Raw genomic sequence first — 18,065 nt, forward strand, 5'->3', positions numbered from 1 at the left:
CAGATTCCTGGCACTCTCAGCAGCCCGGGGAGGGCAGGGACCAAGCCGACAGGTGATCCCCAGTACAAGCGTGACTCCCAGCAGCTGGGACAGGGGGAACCCTTGAACCCCAAACAGGAGAGACCAGAGATGGGGAACTCCTGGGAGGCATTTTCAGGCTGAATCTTGGTGTTTTCTGGAGGTTTTATGGACCCCAGATGTCCGGTGACTTCTAGAGATGAACACGGGCAGAGGGACCTGCAAACTCAATGTCCTCATCCCTTGTATTTCCCCAAAACAGGATTTCCCATTGCCAAACCTTGGCTGGATGGAGAAGGAGGCTGTGAGGAAGAGGAAGATGCCCCGGGACACCCAGGCAGGTGAGGAGGAAGTCAGTGCCCCTTTCCCTCTCTCTCCTGCTCCATCTCCCAGCCCAGCATGGCCCCCAGCTGCAGGACAACCCCACTGCCAACACTGTCCTGCCAGGGACACACTGCGGGGATCTCCTTCCCCTTCCATCTGGCACGGAGGCAAATCCCATCCTCTCCTTGTCCTTCCTCCCCCAGACAAGGAGCTGAGGATGGAGACCAGGGAGGACAAATCCCTGCAGCAGAACCTTGTGGAAGAGGCTGATTTGAGCAGTTCCACAGTGCAGGAATCCAATGGGGAGGAAAAGCCCCGGAGATCCTGCAGGAGGAGGGGCTCCAAACCCATCCCAGGGTGCTCTGAGGAGGAAAGACCCACCCTGTGCCAGGAAGGCGGCCGGAGATCCAGCCGGGGCTCTGAGCTGGTGGTCCATGAGCAGCTTCAGGATGGGGAGAAGCGCTACGAGTGCTTGGAGTGTGGGAAGAGCTTCAGCCACAGCAACAGCCTGATCTGCCACCAGATGATCCACACTGGGGAATGGCCCTACAAGTGTGGGAAATGTGGGAAGGGCTTCAGCTTTAACTCCAAACTCATCATCCACCAGCGCAGCCACACTGGGGAGAGGCCCTACGAGTGTTCTGAGTGTGGGAAGAGTTTTCGGATCAGCTCCAGTCTCCTCGTGCACCAGAGGATTCACACAGAGGAGAGGCCCTTCCGCTGCCCTGACTGTGGGGAGGGCTTCAAGCACAGCTCCACCCTCACCATTCACCGGCGCATCCACACTGGGGAGAGGCCCTTCAAGTGTGGGGAATGTGGGAAGAGCTTCAGCCGGAGGTCCCACCTGATCCGCCACCAGAGGACCCACTCCGGGGAATGTCCCTATGAATGTGAGGAATGTGGGAAGAGCTTCAGCCGGAGCTCCCAACTGACCATCCATCAGATGATCCACACTGGGGAGAGGCCCTACGAGTGTCCAGAATGTGGGAAGAGGTTTCAGACCAGCTTCCAGCTCCTCAGGCACCAGCAGATTCACACGGATGAGAGGCCCTTCCGCTGCCGTGACTGTGGGGAGCGCTTCAAGCAAAACTCCCACCTCATCACCCACCGGCGCATCCACACTGGGGAGAGGCCTTATAAGTGTGACGAATGTGGGAAGGGGTTCAGCCAGAGCTCCAGCCTCAGTACCCACAAACGCATCCACACCGGGGAGAGGCCCTATGAGTGTCCCCAGTGTGGGAAGAACTTCTCAGACAGCTCTCAATTGACCAGACACAAACGGAGGCACCACTAAGGGAAGCCCTGCGAGTGCTCCAAGTGCAGGAAGAGCTTCGTGCGCTGCTCCAACTCCATCCCCCATCAGTGGACCCACGTTGGGCAGAGCCCTGATGGCCCATGTTCTCTGTGATCTGTGTTGGGAAGACACTGGGCTGGTGGTCGTTTTGGTTTTGTTCGAATTATCTTTAGATTCATCTTCATCCCTTTGGAACAGACTAAATTGGGGTAAAAATCAACAAATTAATGGCATCTAATTAATCAATGGCACCTAAAACCTCACATTTTACTAGTGCTTCAAGAGAAACTGGGAATCAGGGAGCTACTTGAGAGTATTTAGGGGTTGTGGGGTATTTGGAGTTGTCTCCATTTCTTGGCACTCAAAGAGATGAGGGGCTTCAATCTGTCACCTCAAGACCTCTCAGTGCCTCTGAATGCTAATCAGTCCCACCCCAAAATTAGTCAATTCCACCCCCCCCCCCAGCTATGATGCCCTTAGTTTTAGCTTTCATATTTTTCATATTCTGCACTGCCTAGGTTTGTAGTTTTGAACTTCGTATTAATTGTTAGTGTCAGAAAAAATTAATCCACAAACACCAGAGGTTTATATCCAAAAAGGAGACAGAGGAGTGCTTTCAATTTTTTCAAATAAAGGGAGAGGCCACGGGGCATTCCCCTGGGATCTCTCTAATTTTTGGAGGGCGCAGCCTCCCTTTTATCCCAATTCCAGGCCGTACGTCCCTTCTCCCTTTCCCCATAGGCTGAGGGATTTGAGAGGTACAGACTTCCTGGTACTCATGATACCTGAGATACCATCCCCCCTCCCCCCAGTGCATAATCTCCTTCTTAGTTCTTAGCCCTTGTGGAATTTTGTGGTGCTTCCCCAGTGTCTCTTTCATCTTTCAGTTGAATCCATCCCATTGTTTCTGTTATCTCTCAGTGATAGTTTCATTTTATCGGCAGACTCACAGCTTGTTTGTAAAGACAAGTGTCACTCTGATAGTATAAGGTTTTAAAATCTTAGAAAATTTGGGGACTTAGAAAGAAAGTTAGGTTTGGTGAGCCCAGGAAGAGTAGGTCCTGGGAAGTGTTAGGCCTTGTACTTGCTAAAGATCATGTCAAACTGTACCTGTGTAATTGGTATATGATGAATGATACAATTGTTAAGTGTGATTAGATATAATTATTGTTTAAAGAACATGAGGAACAATGTTAGGGGGTTGAGGGGGATCAGGAGAAATCCATGCTTGGGTAAAAACAATGCATACAATAGAACAATGATAATTAATAATAATAATTAATAATTAATTTAATAAATAATAATTTAATAAATAATTTAATTTAATAAATAATTTAATAATTAATATGAAAGTTATATAATGATAGAGTATAAAAGTATGTTCAACTCAAAACCAAGTCAGGTCAGATTTGGGTATGTGTAACCCTGACACCCAGAGCTCTTAATAAAGCACCTTAATTTAATCATTCTGTGATTATGTGTGTTCCTGAACACTAACATTTTGGCGACCCCAGATGGGACCTTGTGAGTGCTGCTGAGCAAACTCACGACCCGATCACGCTCCAGCCGGCACCGAGGGATTCTTGGGGACCCCATCAGCTGCGACCGTCTCTGCTGCTCACAATTTCCCCAGGAGAGAAAGGTAAGGTGCTTTACTGTGGGGGTCAGGAAACCAGCTGATTCAGAGATCCTGGCTCTCCCTTGGAGGCAAGGCACTTTCTCTCAGAGAGAGAAAAGTATTACTCCCAGAAATCTTTGAGTTAGTTGCGTAGGCGCCGTCTGTCAGATGACTGCAATAGCGTTACAGATCCAGCATTTGTGGTATATTATAGTTATAATATGGAGAAACTTAAAGGGATTTTGGGCAGCAATGCTCCCATACCGGATACTTCTCCTTTGGGTGCTTATTAGCACATTGGAAACAAGGTAACTTTGGGGAAGAATTACATAAGACTAAGATGATTTCGGTCAGATCTTCCCACAGAAGAAGACCCCAGCAACCCCGTCTCTTCTGTTGGTAGCTATAACCCCCTCTTCTCTCTCTTTACTTTGTTTTCTTTATCTCTCCCTCTCTTCCTCTCCTCTCTCGCATAACCCTTGTTGTCACTAAAATAAAGGTACATTATTGTTGTTGTGATTTAAACTGAAATCCCTTGTGTCCGTCTTGCACTCTGAGATCAAACGAACCTCTCACGAGTCCCACTCGCGTTAGCGAATCGTGGCATTTAAACTGGAGTCACGGACAGGATTTCTGACAGACAGAAGGGGCTGCAGGTTTGTTGTGCAGTCTGTATTAGGGGAAGGACGTTTTGCTCCAGTTGCACCCAGCCCGACACTCCCAAAAGAGTGAGCGGTGTCTAGAAAGCAAGGGGGGCAACTTGAATTTCCCACAAACTGCACACGCCGAGGTGAAAAGCACCCCGCACTCACTTGAGGGCTCTGTCTGCAGAATTTCGCAAAAGATGTCATAGTGCAAAAGGACTGGATTGTTTTTGTTGTTGCGTGTAGGAATTTTGACTGCTTGGTGTAGCAAAGAGACAACCAGAATTTTAAACTGAAGGAGTGCCTCCCAAGCAAATTTGTTCTTTTTACCCATACAGGGAAGCAAAAATTTGTGAGTGTGTGTGTGTGTATAATTTAAGTTGATACCTCCCTGTAGTGGTTTTTCCCTCTGTAAAAATGACAGAAAATGTCTGCAGAAGTTAAAGCTGTATTCTATGCATGTTATGCTTTGTTAGCAAAACACAGTGCCAAACCTCCAGGAGGGAAAGGTTCGTGCTTAATAATTGGTTTAATTTGGCAAATGTGATTGATAGAGTATGTTGTTTTTTTTTAACAACATGAAATAGAATTTAAACTGGGCAAAAATAAAACTATACTCTGCTCAGTTTTGGGAGCTTGTCTTACAGCAGCTATAGAAACTCGCTTTAAGTGAAGAAGTGAGGAAAGAACTACAATAGACTCCCTCCAAAACCTAGTTAAAATTTTGCAAAAACAATTGGATGAAGAAAGGAGTAAGATCAATCTGTTGTGAATAGCCCTCCATGATAAAAATTTAAAAAATGCTGACTTGCTAAAGGAAACAAGAGAGGGAAACCCCTCTCATTAATCAAATTTACCCTCAAAAGGAGCTAACTTGGATAAAATTGTGGGGAACACTGGTGTCTTAGTTTGAAACCTCTAATTAAAACAGATTATAATATAATTATATCAATAATGAAAAGGATCTTGATCCGCATATAACCACTGAAAATAAAGAAAAAGAAAAAAAAAAGAATAAAAAAAAAAAAAGGGAGTACGGAGTCTGCCTCATGAGTCAGAGACAGAATATGTATTCTGAGTGTCTCTTACTGGAGGTGATCAAATTCGATTGAGAGAATGGGAAGCCAGTGGGTACTGGGGACATGGAGTCTTCGTAACAACAGGAGACAGACATAACCCATGGTCCCTAAATCAGCATGCAGCTTATCAGGCAGAGGGGCTAAACCCCTTGGAAAGGGGGGACCCTATAGCTATAGTTGGTACCCCCAACCAACTACTGGAAAACATTCACAAAGCTGCCTGCTTGCAAATGATACACAAAAGAAAATTAATTGCTGGTTCTAAATCACCAGTGTAGTTACCTGTGAAAACTGAAATTATGACCTCTTTAATTCAAGGCCTTCCAGAATCACTTAAACCTACAGCAATTTTTCTTATAAAAAACCCCCAAAACCCTAGCAGCTATAACCCCTGTGGATAGACTAGATAGATTTCTTGGGAACCCGACTGATTGACCTGGTTCAACTGATCCTGGGTTTACTCCCTTCACCACCCCCTCTCAGCCGACAGGTTCACAACTGCGTTCTCCTGCTAGGAACCATAAAATTTGGACATGGAGCAAAGTTGCAAAAGAGTTAATTAATTACAGTAGAAATTATGGACCTGTAAAAATCCCAGAAGAAAAATCAGAGAAAGCAAAGGGTGTTAGATACATTGGTTCTCTTAATGAAAACCCAGAAAAGAGAAAACAAATCTCTAACCACCAGTACTGGTGGTCACTAAGGATAAAGAAGAGGGTCCCCAGAAACATAATGGATGACTTATCACTTAAAAGTTGAGTAAAGTAGTTTCTAATTAACACTGTCCCAAGTTCATTGTATCGAATGCCCCACTGTATAACCCAGCACACCTCCACAGGCTCTGGGCTGCGAGCCAAAGCAGTCTCCTTCTCAGCTTCTGGGAGTGGATCCCAAACAGCCTCAAACCCCAAATCAGGGAAACTGGGAACTCTGCCTCTCATGGGTGAGCAGAGAGGTGGAGGTTGGTTGTATTTAAAATGCTCACTAGAAATAACAAAACTGGAGACATACTGATTTTAGCAATGGTGGGTCCCAAACGTGCGCCTATTACTTCCAGTTAACGCTAGAGCCCAAATTTCTGTGTTAACCAATACAGACTAGTACAGGATTTGAGAGCAATAAATGCAATAACTAAAGATATTTACCCAGTGGTAGCTAATCCTTGCACATTGTTAACATCCATAAAAGAGAAATATAAATGGTTTACTGTAATTGATTTAAAAGATGCCTTTTTCTGCATACCCCTTGATAAATATATATGATAAAAATATATGAGATAAATATATGAGACAAATGTATGAGATAACAGACTTAATGTATCTCAATTTTTCTGCATACCCTTGACAAAGAAAGTAGGAAACTGTTTGCCTTTGAGTGGGAAAATCCAGAAAATGGAAGGAAAACTCAGCTCACCTGGACACACCTCCCACAAGGATACAAGAACAGTCCAACCCTATTTGGAAGCCAGCTATTTAAGGAGCTGGAGATTTGGACTGAGAATGAGCAAGTACTGAGAGAACAATACCTGCTGTTCCAATATGTTGATGATACACTGACAATTACAGAAGAGAAAACAACCTGCATAAAGGTAACAATTGAAATTTTAAATCAGCTGGGAATGGGAGGATATAAGGTGTCTAAAGAGAAGGCACAAATTGCCCAGCAAACTGTGATTTACCTGAGATGTGAAATCTCACAAGGGCAACGTAAGCTGGGTACTGATCATATTCAAGCTATTTGTGCTATTCCAGAACCCCAGAACCTGCATGAGCTGCGAGTTTTCCTTGGGATGACAGGGTGGTGCCACCTGTGGATCATGGACTATGGACTAATTGAAAACCCCTGTATGAAGCCCAGAAGACGCAGCCGTTTACCTGGGGCAAACCACAGAAGGAGACCTTCCTCAAACTGAAGGAGGCATTGACAACAGCTCTGGCATTAGGATTGCCTGATTTGTCCAAAGATTTTCACCTGTTTGTGCATGAAAGACTACACCTAGCACTGGGAGTGCTGACCCAACCTTTGGGAGGCTGGAAAGGCCGGTAGGCTACTTCTCCAAACAACTTGACAATGAGAGTGCCTGATGGCCTTCGTGCCTGTGGGCAGTCGCAGCCACTGTGATGCTGATACAAGAAGCCAGGAAACTCACAATGGGTAGAGACATAGATGTCTATGTGCCACACATGGTGACCACTGTTTCAGAACAAAAGGGGGGCCATTGGCTATCTCCAAGCAGGATGATGAAATTCCAGGTAATCCTGACTGAGCAGGATGATGTCACACTAAAGACAACTAACCTCTTGAATCCAGCTTTGTTCCCACGTACCACAACTGAAGAAGGCCCATTAGAGCACGACTGTGTAGAAGAACTAGAGTACACCTATTTGGCAAGAGAAGACCTGAAAGACATCCCACTAGAGCAACCAGAATGAGAGCTATTCACAGATGGAAGCAGCTTGGTGGAGAACGGGACCAGATACGCTGGATATGCGGTAACAACAGTCAGTACAATAGTGGAGGCAAAAGCATTATCAGCAAATCCATCTGCCCAGAGGGCAGAACTGGTTGCCTTAAGCAGAGCACTAGAATTGAGTAAAGGGAAAAGGGTAAACATATGGACTGACTCAAAGTATGCTTTTGGAGTAGTACATGTACATGGAGCACTGTAGAAAGAAAGAAGACTACTGGCTTCTCAAGGTACACATGTTAAACATCAAGATGCAGTCCTGCAATTGATAAAAGCAATACAAAAACCTGAACAAGTATCAATTATACAGTGTAAAGCACACCAATCAAGAAACTCCAAAATTTGTGAGGAAAATCGAAAAGCAGACTGGACAGCTCGACAGATTGCTTGAGAAGTGCAAACAACAATGGCATGGATACCTTTAAAAGTTAATGTATCTCAATGTAATTTGCCTCCAAAACCAAAATATTCAGTAGAAGATGAGAAATTGGAACATTTGCTAAATGCACAAAATAATTCAGAAGAGTGGTATGTAACTGCACAAAGACAAATAGTGTTAACCCCCTTGATAATGAGAGAAGTTCTACAAATTAAATATAACAAATGCCATTGGGGTGCAGAAACGTTGGTAAAATTGCTAAAACAAAAATTAATCTTGGTATGGATGCTAACAATGGCAAAATCAACTCAGTGGCTAGACACAGGCAGAGCTAGGAAGGATTAAGATAGGAATAGAATCAAGATGACACTTGGCAAGAACCCTTTAGTAGAGTGAAATTTGGGTGGGCCCTAGAGTCTTTGCTCGGTCCTATAGCAAACTATCAGAATAAAGAAATGTTGTACAAACTTACAGGTCAGGTAGATAAATTAACAAGAGTGACCTGAGAAAGATTTAAAGAACTAAACGTACAATTACAATTTACTACTCCTGAAAGAGCATGGAGTGTGTGGGTTTTTTAAAGGGATGGATTGATCATTGCTGCATCCACATCCCAAATGTAACTGCAGATGTAGAATATGACATCAATCAGTTGCAACAAATAGAGCATGGAGCACAGGAAGAACAAAAGGATTTGACTACAAGTTGGTTAGGCAGAATCTTCAAAGGGTTAGGGTGGAATGTGAGGTCATGGAGTAAATCTATCATTGAGAGTGCCATAATCTTACTAATTGTATTCTTAGCAATTTGGTTAGTTTTCAGCATCTTCAGGGTAGAAATACAGAAGAAAATGTCCTGGAACCAGAAAATAATAAAGGCACTGATGTGAGATCCACAATCTTCTGGTTCTCCAGTTCCTGACAGCATCCAGGACAGCTCACCTGGATGAGGTTTACATCAATCAAGGATTCAAAGAACATCAAGTATAAACTCAGAAACAAGGAACTGTATCAAGTGAAAACATTTGCACTTATAGTGAAGTGAAAATGCTTTCATTTAGATATGTAATATCAAATACATAATACAAATATGTAATGATAGTAAAAGGTCTCAAAATCTTAGAAAATCCAGGGACTTAGAAAGTTAGGTTTGCCAAGCCTGGGAAAAGTTGGCCCTGGGAAATGTTAGGCCTTGTACTTGCTAAAAATCAGGTCAAAACTGCACCTGTGTAATCAGTAGATGATCATGATACAATTGTTAGATGTGATTAGCTGTAATTATTGTTTAAAGAACATGAGGAACAATGTTAGGGGGCTGGGGGGGATCAGGAGAAATCCATGCTTGGGTAAAAACAATGCATACAATAGAGCAATGTAAGTTTAATAATTAATATATAAGTTATATAATAACAGAGTATAAAACATGTTCAACTCAAAACCAAGATGGGTCAGATTTGGGTATGTGAACCCCTGACACCCAGATCTCTTAATAAAGCCCCAGCATACAGTCATTTGTGATTATGTGTGTTCCTGAACGCTAACAATTTCATCAGATTTTACTGGAATTTTGTGGGATTTTTCTGGAATTTTGTGGGATTTTTCTGGAATTTTGTGGGGTTTGGAGAAGATTTAGGGACTTGTGGGATTTTTCTGGAATTTTGTGGGATTCTCATGGAATTTTGTGGGATTTTGAGGAGACTTGAAGAATTCTAAGGGATTTTCCTTAGATTTTGTGGAAATTTGTGGAGATATTGTGGAATATTTCTGGAATTTGGTAGCATTTTGAGAAGATTTAGGGGATTTTGTGGGATTTTTTTTCAATTTTGTGGGATTTTTGTGGAAGTATGTGAGACTTTGAACAAATGAAAATAATTTTGTGGGATGTTTCTTGAATTTTGTGGGATTTTTGTGAATGTTCTAGAATTGCCTAAAATTTTGTAGGATTTTTTAAAATTATTTTTGTGGGATTTTTCGGAAATTTTGTGGGACTTTTCTGGAATTTTGAAGGATTGTTCTTGAATTTTATGGGATATTCAGGCAATTTTGTGGGATTTTTCTGGAATTTTGTGGGATGTTTCTGGAATTTGGTAGGGTTTTGAGGAGATTTAGGGAATTTTTTGTGATTTTTCTGCAATTTACCAGGATATTGATGAGATTTTGTGGGATTTCTCGGGAATTACGTGGGATTTTTCTGGAATTTGGAAATATTTTGAAAAGATTTAGGGAATTTTGTGGGATTTTTTTGAATATTAGTGGGATATTGAGATTTTTGGGATGTTTCTGTAATTTTATGGGATTTTTCTTGAATTTTGTGAGGTTTTCCAAGGATTTTGTGAGATTTTTCTGGAATATTGTCAAAATTGGCGGAGATATTGTGGGATTTTTCTGGAATTTTTTGGAATTTTCCAGGAGTTTTGTTGGAAGTGGAGGAGACTTTGTGGGATGTTTCTGGAATTTGGTGGGATCTTTCTGAAATTTTGTGGGATTTTCCTTGAATGATGTGGGATTTTTTTCTAGATTTTCTGGGAATTTGTGCAGATTTTGTGGGATGTTTTGTTATTTAGTGGGGTTTTGAGAAGATGTAGGGAATTTTGTGGGATTTTTCAGGAATTTGTGGGATTTTTCTTAAATTTTGTGGGATGTTTCTGGAATTTTGTAGGATTTTGAGGAGACTTGAAGAATTTTGAGGGATTTTTCTTAGAATTTGTGGAAATTTGTAAAGATCTTGTGGGATGTTTCTGGAATTTTGTGGATTTTTCTTCAATCTTGTGGGATTTTTCTGTAATCTTGTGAAATTTTTCAGAATTTTTTTTGAAATTTGTGGAGATTTAGTGAAATGTTTCTGGAATTTGGTAGGGTTTTCAGAAGATTTATGGAATTTTGTGGAATTTTTATTGAATTTGGTAGGATTTTTCTGGAAGTGTGTGGGATTTTGAGGAAATGTTTTGGAATTTTGTGGGATGTACCTGGATTTTTGTGGGATGTTTGTGGAATCTTCTCGGCTTTTTCTGGAATTTTGTAGGAAATTGGAGAAAATTTTGTGGGATGCTTCTGGAATTTGGTAGGGTTTTCAGAAGATTTAGGGAATTATGTGGGATTTTTCAGGAATTTAGTGGGATATTTCTGGAATTTTGTGGGATTTTTCTTGTTGTGTGACATTTCTTGAATTTTGTGGAATTTTTTTGGCATGTTGTGGAATGTTTTGGCATTCTGTGGGATTTTGGGGAGAATTGAAGAATTTTGAGAGATTTTTCTTAGATTTTCTGGAAATTGGAGGAGATTTTGTGGGATGTTTCTGTTATTTGGTGGGGTTTTTGTTGGAATGTCTAGGAAATTGTAGGAGATTTTGTGGGATGTTTCTGGAATTTGGTGGGGTTTTTGTGGCATTTTGTGGCATTTTGAGGAGACTTGAATTTTGAGGGATTTTTCTGAGATTTTGTGGAAATTTGTAAAGAATTTTGTGGGATGTTTCTGGAATTTCGTAGCGTTTTGAAAAGATTTAGGGTATTTTGTGGGATTTTTCTTCAATCTTGTGGTATTTTTCTGCAATTTTGTGGAAATTGGAGGAGATTTTGTGGGATGTTTTTGGAATTTGGTAGGGTTTTGAGAAGATTTAAGGAATCTTGTGGCATTTTTGTGGAGTTTTGTTGGCTTTTTGTCCTTCTTTAAGGCCAATTTAGGAGGAAAACTCCAAGTGGGGGTTTCCCCAGGGAAATGACCCCTCCCCCTCAACTGTTCCGGGAAAGGAAAAAAATTTCCTTGGAGAGAAGTGGGAGAAGCTGTTTATTTAACAGAAATTGAATAATATTAAATAAGAAAACCTCTCGCTGTTGAATGGGATGGCAAATCTAGGAAGAAAAGTCCTTTTCATGTGCTGTAGCTCGGCTCGCTCAGGTTCTTATCAGTCCTTTCGGCGCTGGAAAGTGCCGAGGCCCAGGCCCCGGTGGGCCACAGGCGTGAGCTCCCGGGGTTTGGCTGCGTGTTCGGTCCAGAGCAGGCTTGCACAGATGCAGGTAAAAAGGGAAAAAACAAAGGTCCAGGGAACTCCTCTGCCTCAGCTAGCTAAAACTAACTAAAAGCCAGAGAGAAGCTGTGTCCTGCAGTGTGTCCGTGCTGCAGACACCACAGTCCAGGAGCGGGATGTGGGGGAGTGATGTTTTCTTTCAACACAAATTGCGCACTTCTTCTTCCGCCCCCTTCGCTCTCAGAGCCAGGCTTAAAGGTGCACAACTTAATATATAACATAAACCAGACGATTGGGGATACCAGGATCATAAAGTCACCCCAGGACAGCTTTATATATGACCTTTTTATTATTATTTTTTTTCCTACCAACTGGCCTCCTTTTCAGACACCTTAAGTATTTTTTTAGCAAGAAAATTAAGCAGCTTTACAGTAGCCTCTTCAACCACCTTTTGTCCTCCTGACAAAAGCAAATCATCCACATCCTGCAACATCCTAACTCCTGAGGCTGGAGTAAACTCTCTTAATATTTTCTGCAAAGCTTGCCCAAACAAAACCAGTGACGCCGGATATCCCTGTGGGAGGACTGTCCATGTCAAATGTTGTTGTACCATTTTCCTTCCTTTTGTTCCAGTCATTTTCCTTTTAAACATGTTCCAGTTCAGTGGCAAGCAATGCCACTGCCTAAAGCCAATCACATTTTTTGTTTTAGTAACCAATTGCTCCCTGTCCCAATTTTTTGCATCAAGTCCATCTTAGGCGTAGGGAGGTGACTAAAAAATTAACCAAGGAAAGATAATAAAATACTTTCCCCTCAAGTTTTCCTACAGCCCCCACAGAGGAAGCTGCATGAGAAATACCTGGGCCTGCATAGGGACAGCACCAGCCCCGCAAGGCAGCAGCTGCAGAATCGGCCTCAGAACTGAATCCTGCCAATTCTGCCTTTTTACAACAAAACACACAAAAAGCAGAAGGGGCACGGTGAGACAAAAACTTTGAAGAATTTAAGATTCTAGAGAAGCTGAGGCCTTAATTAAAAAGAAGCCTTGCTAACTCTAATTAAAATCAATAGATGGGCCTTGCTAAAATTAAAGGTAGATAGAGAGGATGTCGCTCTATTAGGAACGGCGAGAAGAACGACACAGACTCTCTTGGGAGTCGATCAGGAGAATTTCTCTCTGGTTTATTACCTCAGGTCTTTTTTATAGACCGATACGTGAAAAGTACAGAAAAGAAACTCTTATTGGTTAGTAAACTAACACATCACTATCATTGGTCAGTGGGGTACACCACCCCTCGACCTTCTCTTGCAAGAAAACAAGGAACAGACAAACAGCACCTGCAAGGCTGTTTTCTGTCTCTGAGGATTGTTTTAATTCCTCCTCATGATTTCCCAGGCCACTTTCTCAGGCAAGACTGAGAAAGCTATGTGGCCTGCAATTTCCACAGGCACCATGCTCTCTGTTTCACAGTTAGCATCCACAAGAGGCCTTGCTAAAATAGAGGTTAAGCATTGGCTAATAACTAATTGTCAACTTTATGCTTGTTCAGTTGGGCTTAGAGTGAGAAATAAAGTATCTGGTAAAGAACTTCAAGAACATAAGACAGTTGCAAATCAGAAACTCATTGAAGATATGAAACAAGGAGCCCAGCCAAGGGTCCATTTGTCACTTTGCATTGAAAAGGTTGAAAGGGCAGAACGAGGAAGAGCCATATCCCTTCCTCCCTTCTGTGACCCCTCCTCAGAAAAAGACCACTGACCCATTTCAAGGATCATGCTTAACTGCTTTTTTTCCTAAGTAGCATAGGAAGTGAAAAGTTGGTGGGAACTGGGTCATGAATATGTATTTGTATTCAATATTTCTGTAAATAAAAAGCCTGTATTCACCTGTGCTTGGGGCCGTGTGTATTAAGGGGTGACCTGACACATCAGCCCAGTGCTGTGAATAAACATACACTTTTTAATCCTAAAACAGTTAAGGAGTCTTTGTCTTTCTCAGTTGGATATTGATACCAGATCATATCCATGTTTTAGTAAATCAGCCTTAAAATGAATCCAAAAATTGCATGTGGAAAAAGGAAAAGAATTTGGGGGTTTGGGAAGAGTAGGATGGGTTTTGTTAACAGCAAATAGGAAAAAGCACCAACAGAAGGAACAATTGTTTTTGGAACACTCCTATGTGGAGTGACAGAAGAAGGTTATAGTCTTGAGCTCAGATTTGTTTGTGCAAGTGAAACAACAACAACAAGAACAATGATGATAATGATTATAATAATGATGATAATGATAATGATAATGATAATGATGATAATGATGATAATAATATAACATAATAATATATATTTATATACATAAATAAAAATTGATAATTTGAAATAATGTTGACAGTACTGATTTGTGAGCTTTGGCTGCTCACTGTAACACTAAGCACCCTACAAAAAAGGACTGGCAAAGACCCAAATGTCAGTGGTAAACTTTTGTGAATTGTATACATGGAATAAAGGAGGAAGGGGTGAAATTGGCTGTTTCTATAGGGTTTGGTGATACTATGATGCAGAATGCTTTGTCTGTTCCTGTGAAAAACACAGTGATTAAGACTGCTGGGTTTTTCATGTACCAGACTCTCTACAAGCTGCAGGATTGGTTGAACAGGTGAAGGAGTTGTTAAGGGAGCAGTTGATAAAATGAGGAGATGGGAACCTGTCCTGGTGGAGAACCCATCTCCCAGATGTGTTCCATGCCCTTAACAATGGGCCCACTGGGGAAATGGAAACCCGTGGGTGTGCAGGGCTGCACCCAATTTGCAAACACAACCATGGACAGTGAGACTTGGATTGCCTGGGAAATGGTTCTGGGTGTGATGGCCCCTGACAGGGCCACCCCAGAGGCTGCAGGGCTGGACCTTCATGCACTGGAATTAATTAGGAAAAAGCCAAAGCAAATGAGAGTTAACAATATAAGAATAGGAATTCAGATTCCTCCAGGATGCTTTGGTTTGGTAACTGCTCACTTGAGCTTGGCCTTGCAAAGTGTTGATGTCATGGGAGGAGGAATTGATGCAGATTATCAAGGAAAAATTGATGTAAGTCTGTTAAACAATAATGAACAAGATTTTGTTTTCCAACCCCATGGCAGGGTATTACAGTTATTAATACTGCAGTTTTAAAAACAATTGTGAAAGAAGGACATCTATCTCAAATCACCTCTGTTCATGGAGATCAAGAGTTTGGATGCAGCAGTCCTAATAATTGGTCCAGAGGCCAAATGGCCCTCCAGAGGCAGCTGAAGGAACAGCTCTGGGGAAAGACAACAGTGTTTGAATCCTGAGACCTGGGCAGGAACAATGGGAATATGTCCCTGCAGCCAAGTGTTCTCTGCCACAACAAGCTGATGTTATGGGATATTGTTTTACAGATGCTGCCAGAGTAAATCTCCCTGTTTGCCCCAACGACCCCTTTGGAAAATGCTCTGATCCACGGGGCTCCATGTGAAGGCTGATGTGACACTGAGGGACTTGCACACCAATTCCAGCCAGGAGCCTGGGTGCCCGTCAGGGACTGGGACCTGGCACTTCTCCAGCCGAAGGGGAGAGGATCCCAGTTTCCAGCTCCTGGCTGGAATTGGTGTGCAAGTCCCTCAGTGTCACATCAGCCTTCACATGGAGCCCCGTGGATCAGAGCATTTTCCAAAGGGGTCGTTGGGCCAAACAGGGAGATTTGCTCTGGCAGCATCTGTAAAACAATATTGACTTTTTCTGGCAGAGAACACTTGGCTGCAGGGACATATTCCCATTCTTCATGCTCAGGTTTCAGGATTCAAACAGTGTTGTCTTTCCCCAGAGCTGTTCCTTCAGCTGCCTCTGGAGGGCCATTTGGCCTCTGGACCCACACTCTGGACCAATTATTAGGACTGCTGCATCCAAACCTTTTATCTCCACAAACAGTGCTGATTGGAGGTGGATCTCCTTCTTTCACAATCCTTTTTAAACTGCAATATCAATATTTGTGATAACCTGTCATGGGGTTGAATAATCCAATCTTGTTCATTCATTTTTAACAGAATTTCTTTAATTTCTCCTTCATAATCTGCATCAATTCCTCCTCCCATGACATCAACACTTTGCAAGGCCAAGCTCAAGTGAGCAGTTACCAAACCAAAACGTCCTGGAGGAATCTGAATTCCTATTCTTGTATTGTTAACTTTCATTTGCTTTGGCTTTTTCCTAATTAATTCCAGTGCATGAAGGTCCAGCCCTGCAGCCTCTGGGGTGGCCCTGTCAGGGGCCATCACACCCAGAACCATTTCCCAGGCAGTCCAAGTCTCACTGTCCATGGTTGTGTTTGCAAATTGGGTGCAGCCCTGCACACCCACGGGTTTCCATTTCCCCAGTGGGCCCATTGTTAAGGGCATGGAACACATCTGGGAGATGGGTTCTCCATCAGGACAGGTTCCCATCTCCTCATTTTATCAACTGCTCTTTTAACAACTCCTTCACCTGTTCAACCAATCCTGCAGCTTGTAGAGAGTCTGGTACATGAAAAACCCAGCAGTCTTAATCAGTGTGTTTTTCACAGGAACAGACAAAGCATTCTGCATCATAGTATCAACAAACCCTATAAAAACAGCCAGTTTTATCCGTTCCTCCTTTATTCCTTGTATAAAATTCACAAAGTTTACCATTGACATTTGGGTCTTTGCCAGTTCTTTTTTGTAGGGTATTTAGTGTTACAGTGAGCAGCCAAAGCTCACAAATTGGTATTTTCAGCATTATTTCACATTATTGAGTTTTGGTTATATATATAAATATATATTATTGTGTTGTTATTGTTATTGTTATTATGTTACTTGCACAAACAAACCTGAGCTCAAGACTAAAACCTTTTTCTGTACCTTCATGTGGGAGCATTCCAAAAAACAACTGTTCCTTCTGTTGGTGCTGTTAAGAAAATCCATCCTTGTCTTTCCAAACCCACAAGTTCTTTTCCTTTTTCCATATGCAATGTTTGGATGCATTTTAAGACATCCTGCGGTTCAGCCTCTTTTAACCGACTGCCCCACTGCTCGCACGGTGCTCCCACCTCAGCCCCACTCCAGAGTCAGTGAACTCTGGGGAGTGCTTCCCTTCTGGGAATTTCAGATGGGACTGATTCCTTACATTTACATTTAAAAAGTGATATTTTGTTGTGATCTGGCCAGACTTTGCCAATTTTGTTTCACCAGTGGGCAGGGTCAGCACCAAAGGCACCAACACCACCTAAAGGAATCAGTGTCACTTACTGCAGCTCCAAGCAGCAAAGGATCACAAAAGGAGCAGCTCAGCAATGCACCCAATCATCACTGCCAAAGATTGCCTGCAGGCATTAACAAAGATCCAGTTCCCCTCAGACTTTGCCATCCCCAGATCCACCCATCAGCTGGGGATGCTGTCACAGCCAAGGACTGGAGAGCCACTCCTGGACACTGGGAAATCCTGCAGGTGCCTCCAGCCACAGGTGAGGCTCAACCCCAGCTGTGAGAGAGGGCCCGGCTTTGATAGTGCTGAATAAACAAACTGACAGCACTTCTGCTGTGGGAACATCTGGTTTCATCCTCCTCTTGCGTCCCTACCAAAGCCTGGCCAGGCCTCAAGGAGGAACCAAGGGAGTTGACTCTGTCCATACACCCCAAACAAGGCCAGATATCAGACTGAATGGCCTTGTCTGGCTTCTAAACACAGAAAGGTCAATCCATGTTTCATTGATGAGTGGATCCATCTATCACAGTGCTAATGACCATGCATATTTCAGTAATGAGCAGACAGACAGATAACCTCTGGTTGGAAGGTTCATCCAGAGGTCACCTTTGGCTCAGGGCCTGTTGTTCAGGCCTCACTCAGGGCCTGTTGTTCAGACCTTGGCACTTCAGGGACGAGGTTTAGTGCTGGGCTTGACACTGCTGCGTGACTGGCTGGACTGGATGAGCTCAGAGGCCTTTTCCAGCAAAATGGATTCTATAATTGCAGGATTCTATCTGCTGCATTCAGCTAGGTCCATTACTTAGCAGCATTACTTTGGCCCAAAAGCCCCCTCTTACTCAGCTCTTGTGGCCTGAGGCTTCAGCTCCTTCAGCTCCTGGTGCTGAGCTGCTCACACTGAACGAGACGACTCAGAGAGAAGAATACAGTTCATCCAATTCCTTCTGGGACACAGAGAGGGGAGGTGTGAAAACAGGAGCATTGTTTGGTGTGGCCTCTTCTCTGCCCTTCACACCTTTCAGGGTTTTGAACCAGCCAAGAGCTTC

At 42.9% G+C, this 18,065-nt stretch overlaps 1 protein-coding gene across 1 annotated transcript in view; it reads left to right on the forward strand.

Annotated features, from left to right (window-relative positions):
- The first annotated feature begins 307 nt into the window (after window positions 1–307).
- The window catches only part of LOC147647583 (uncharacterized), a 94,510-nt gene continuing 76,752 nt past the window's right edge, over window positions 308–18,065 (forward strand). The window contains 2 exon segments of the mRNA XM_086871635.1: window positions 308–359; window positions 546–1,714. Coding sequence (XP_086727761.1) covers window positions 308–359; window positions 546–1,714 — 1,221 coding nt within the window.

Source organism: Cyanistes caeruleus, chromosome 36, assembly GCF_971803275.1.
Source record: "Cyanistes caeruleus chromosome 36, bCyaCae1.hap1.1, whole genome shotgun sequence".
Taxonomy (NCBI): domain Eukaryota; kingdom Metazoa; phylum Chordata; class Aves; order Passeriformes; family Paridae; genus Cyanistes; species Cyanistes caeruleus.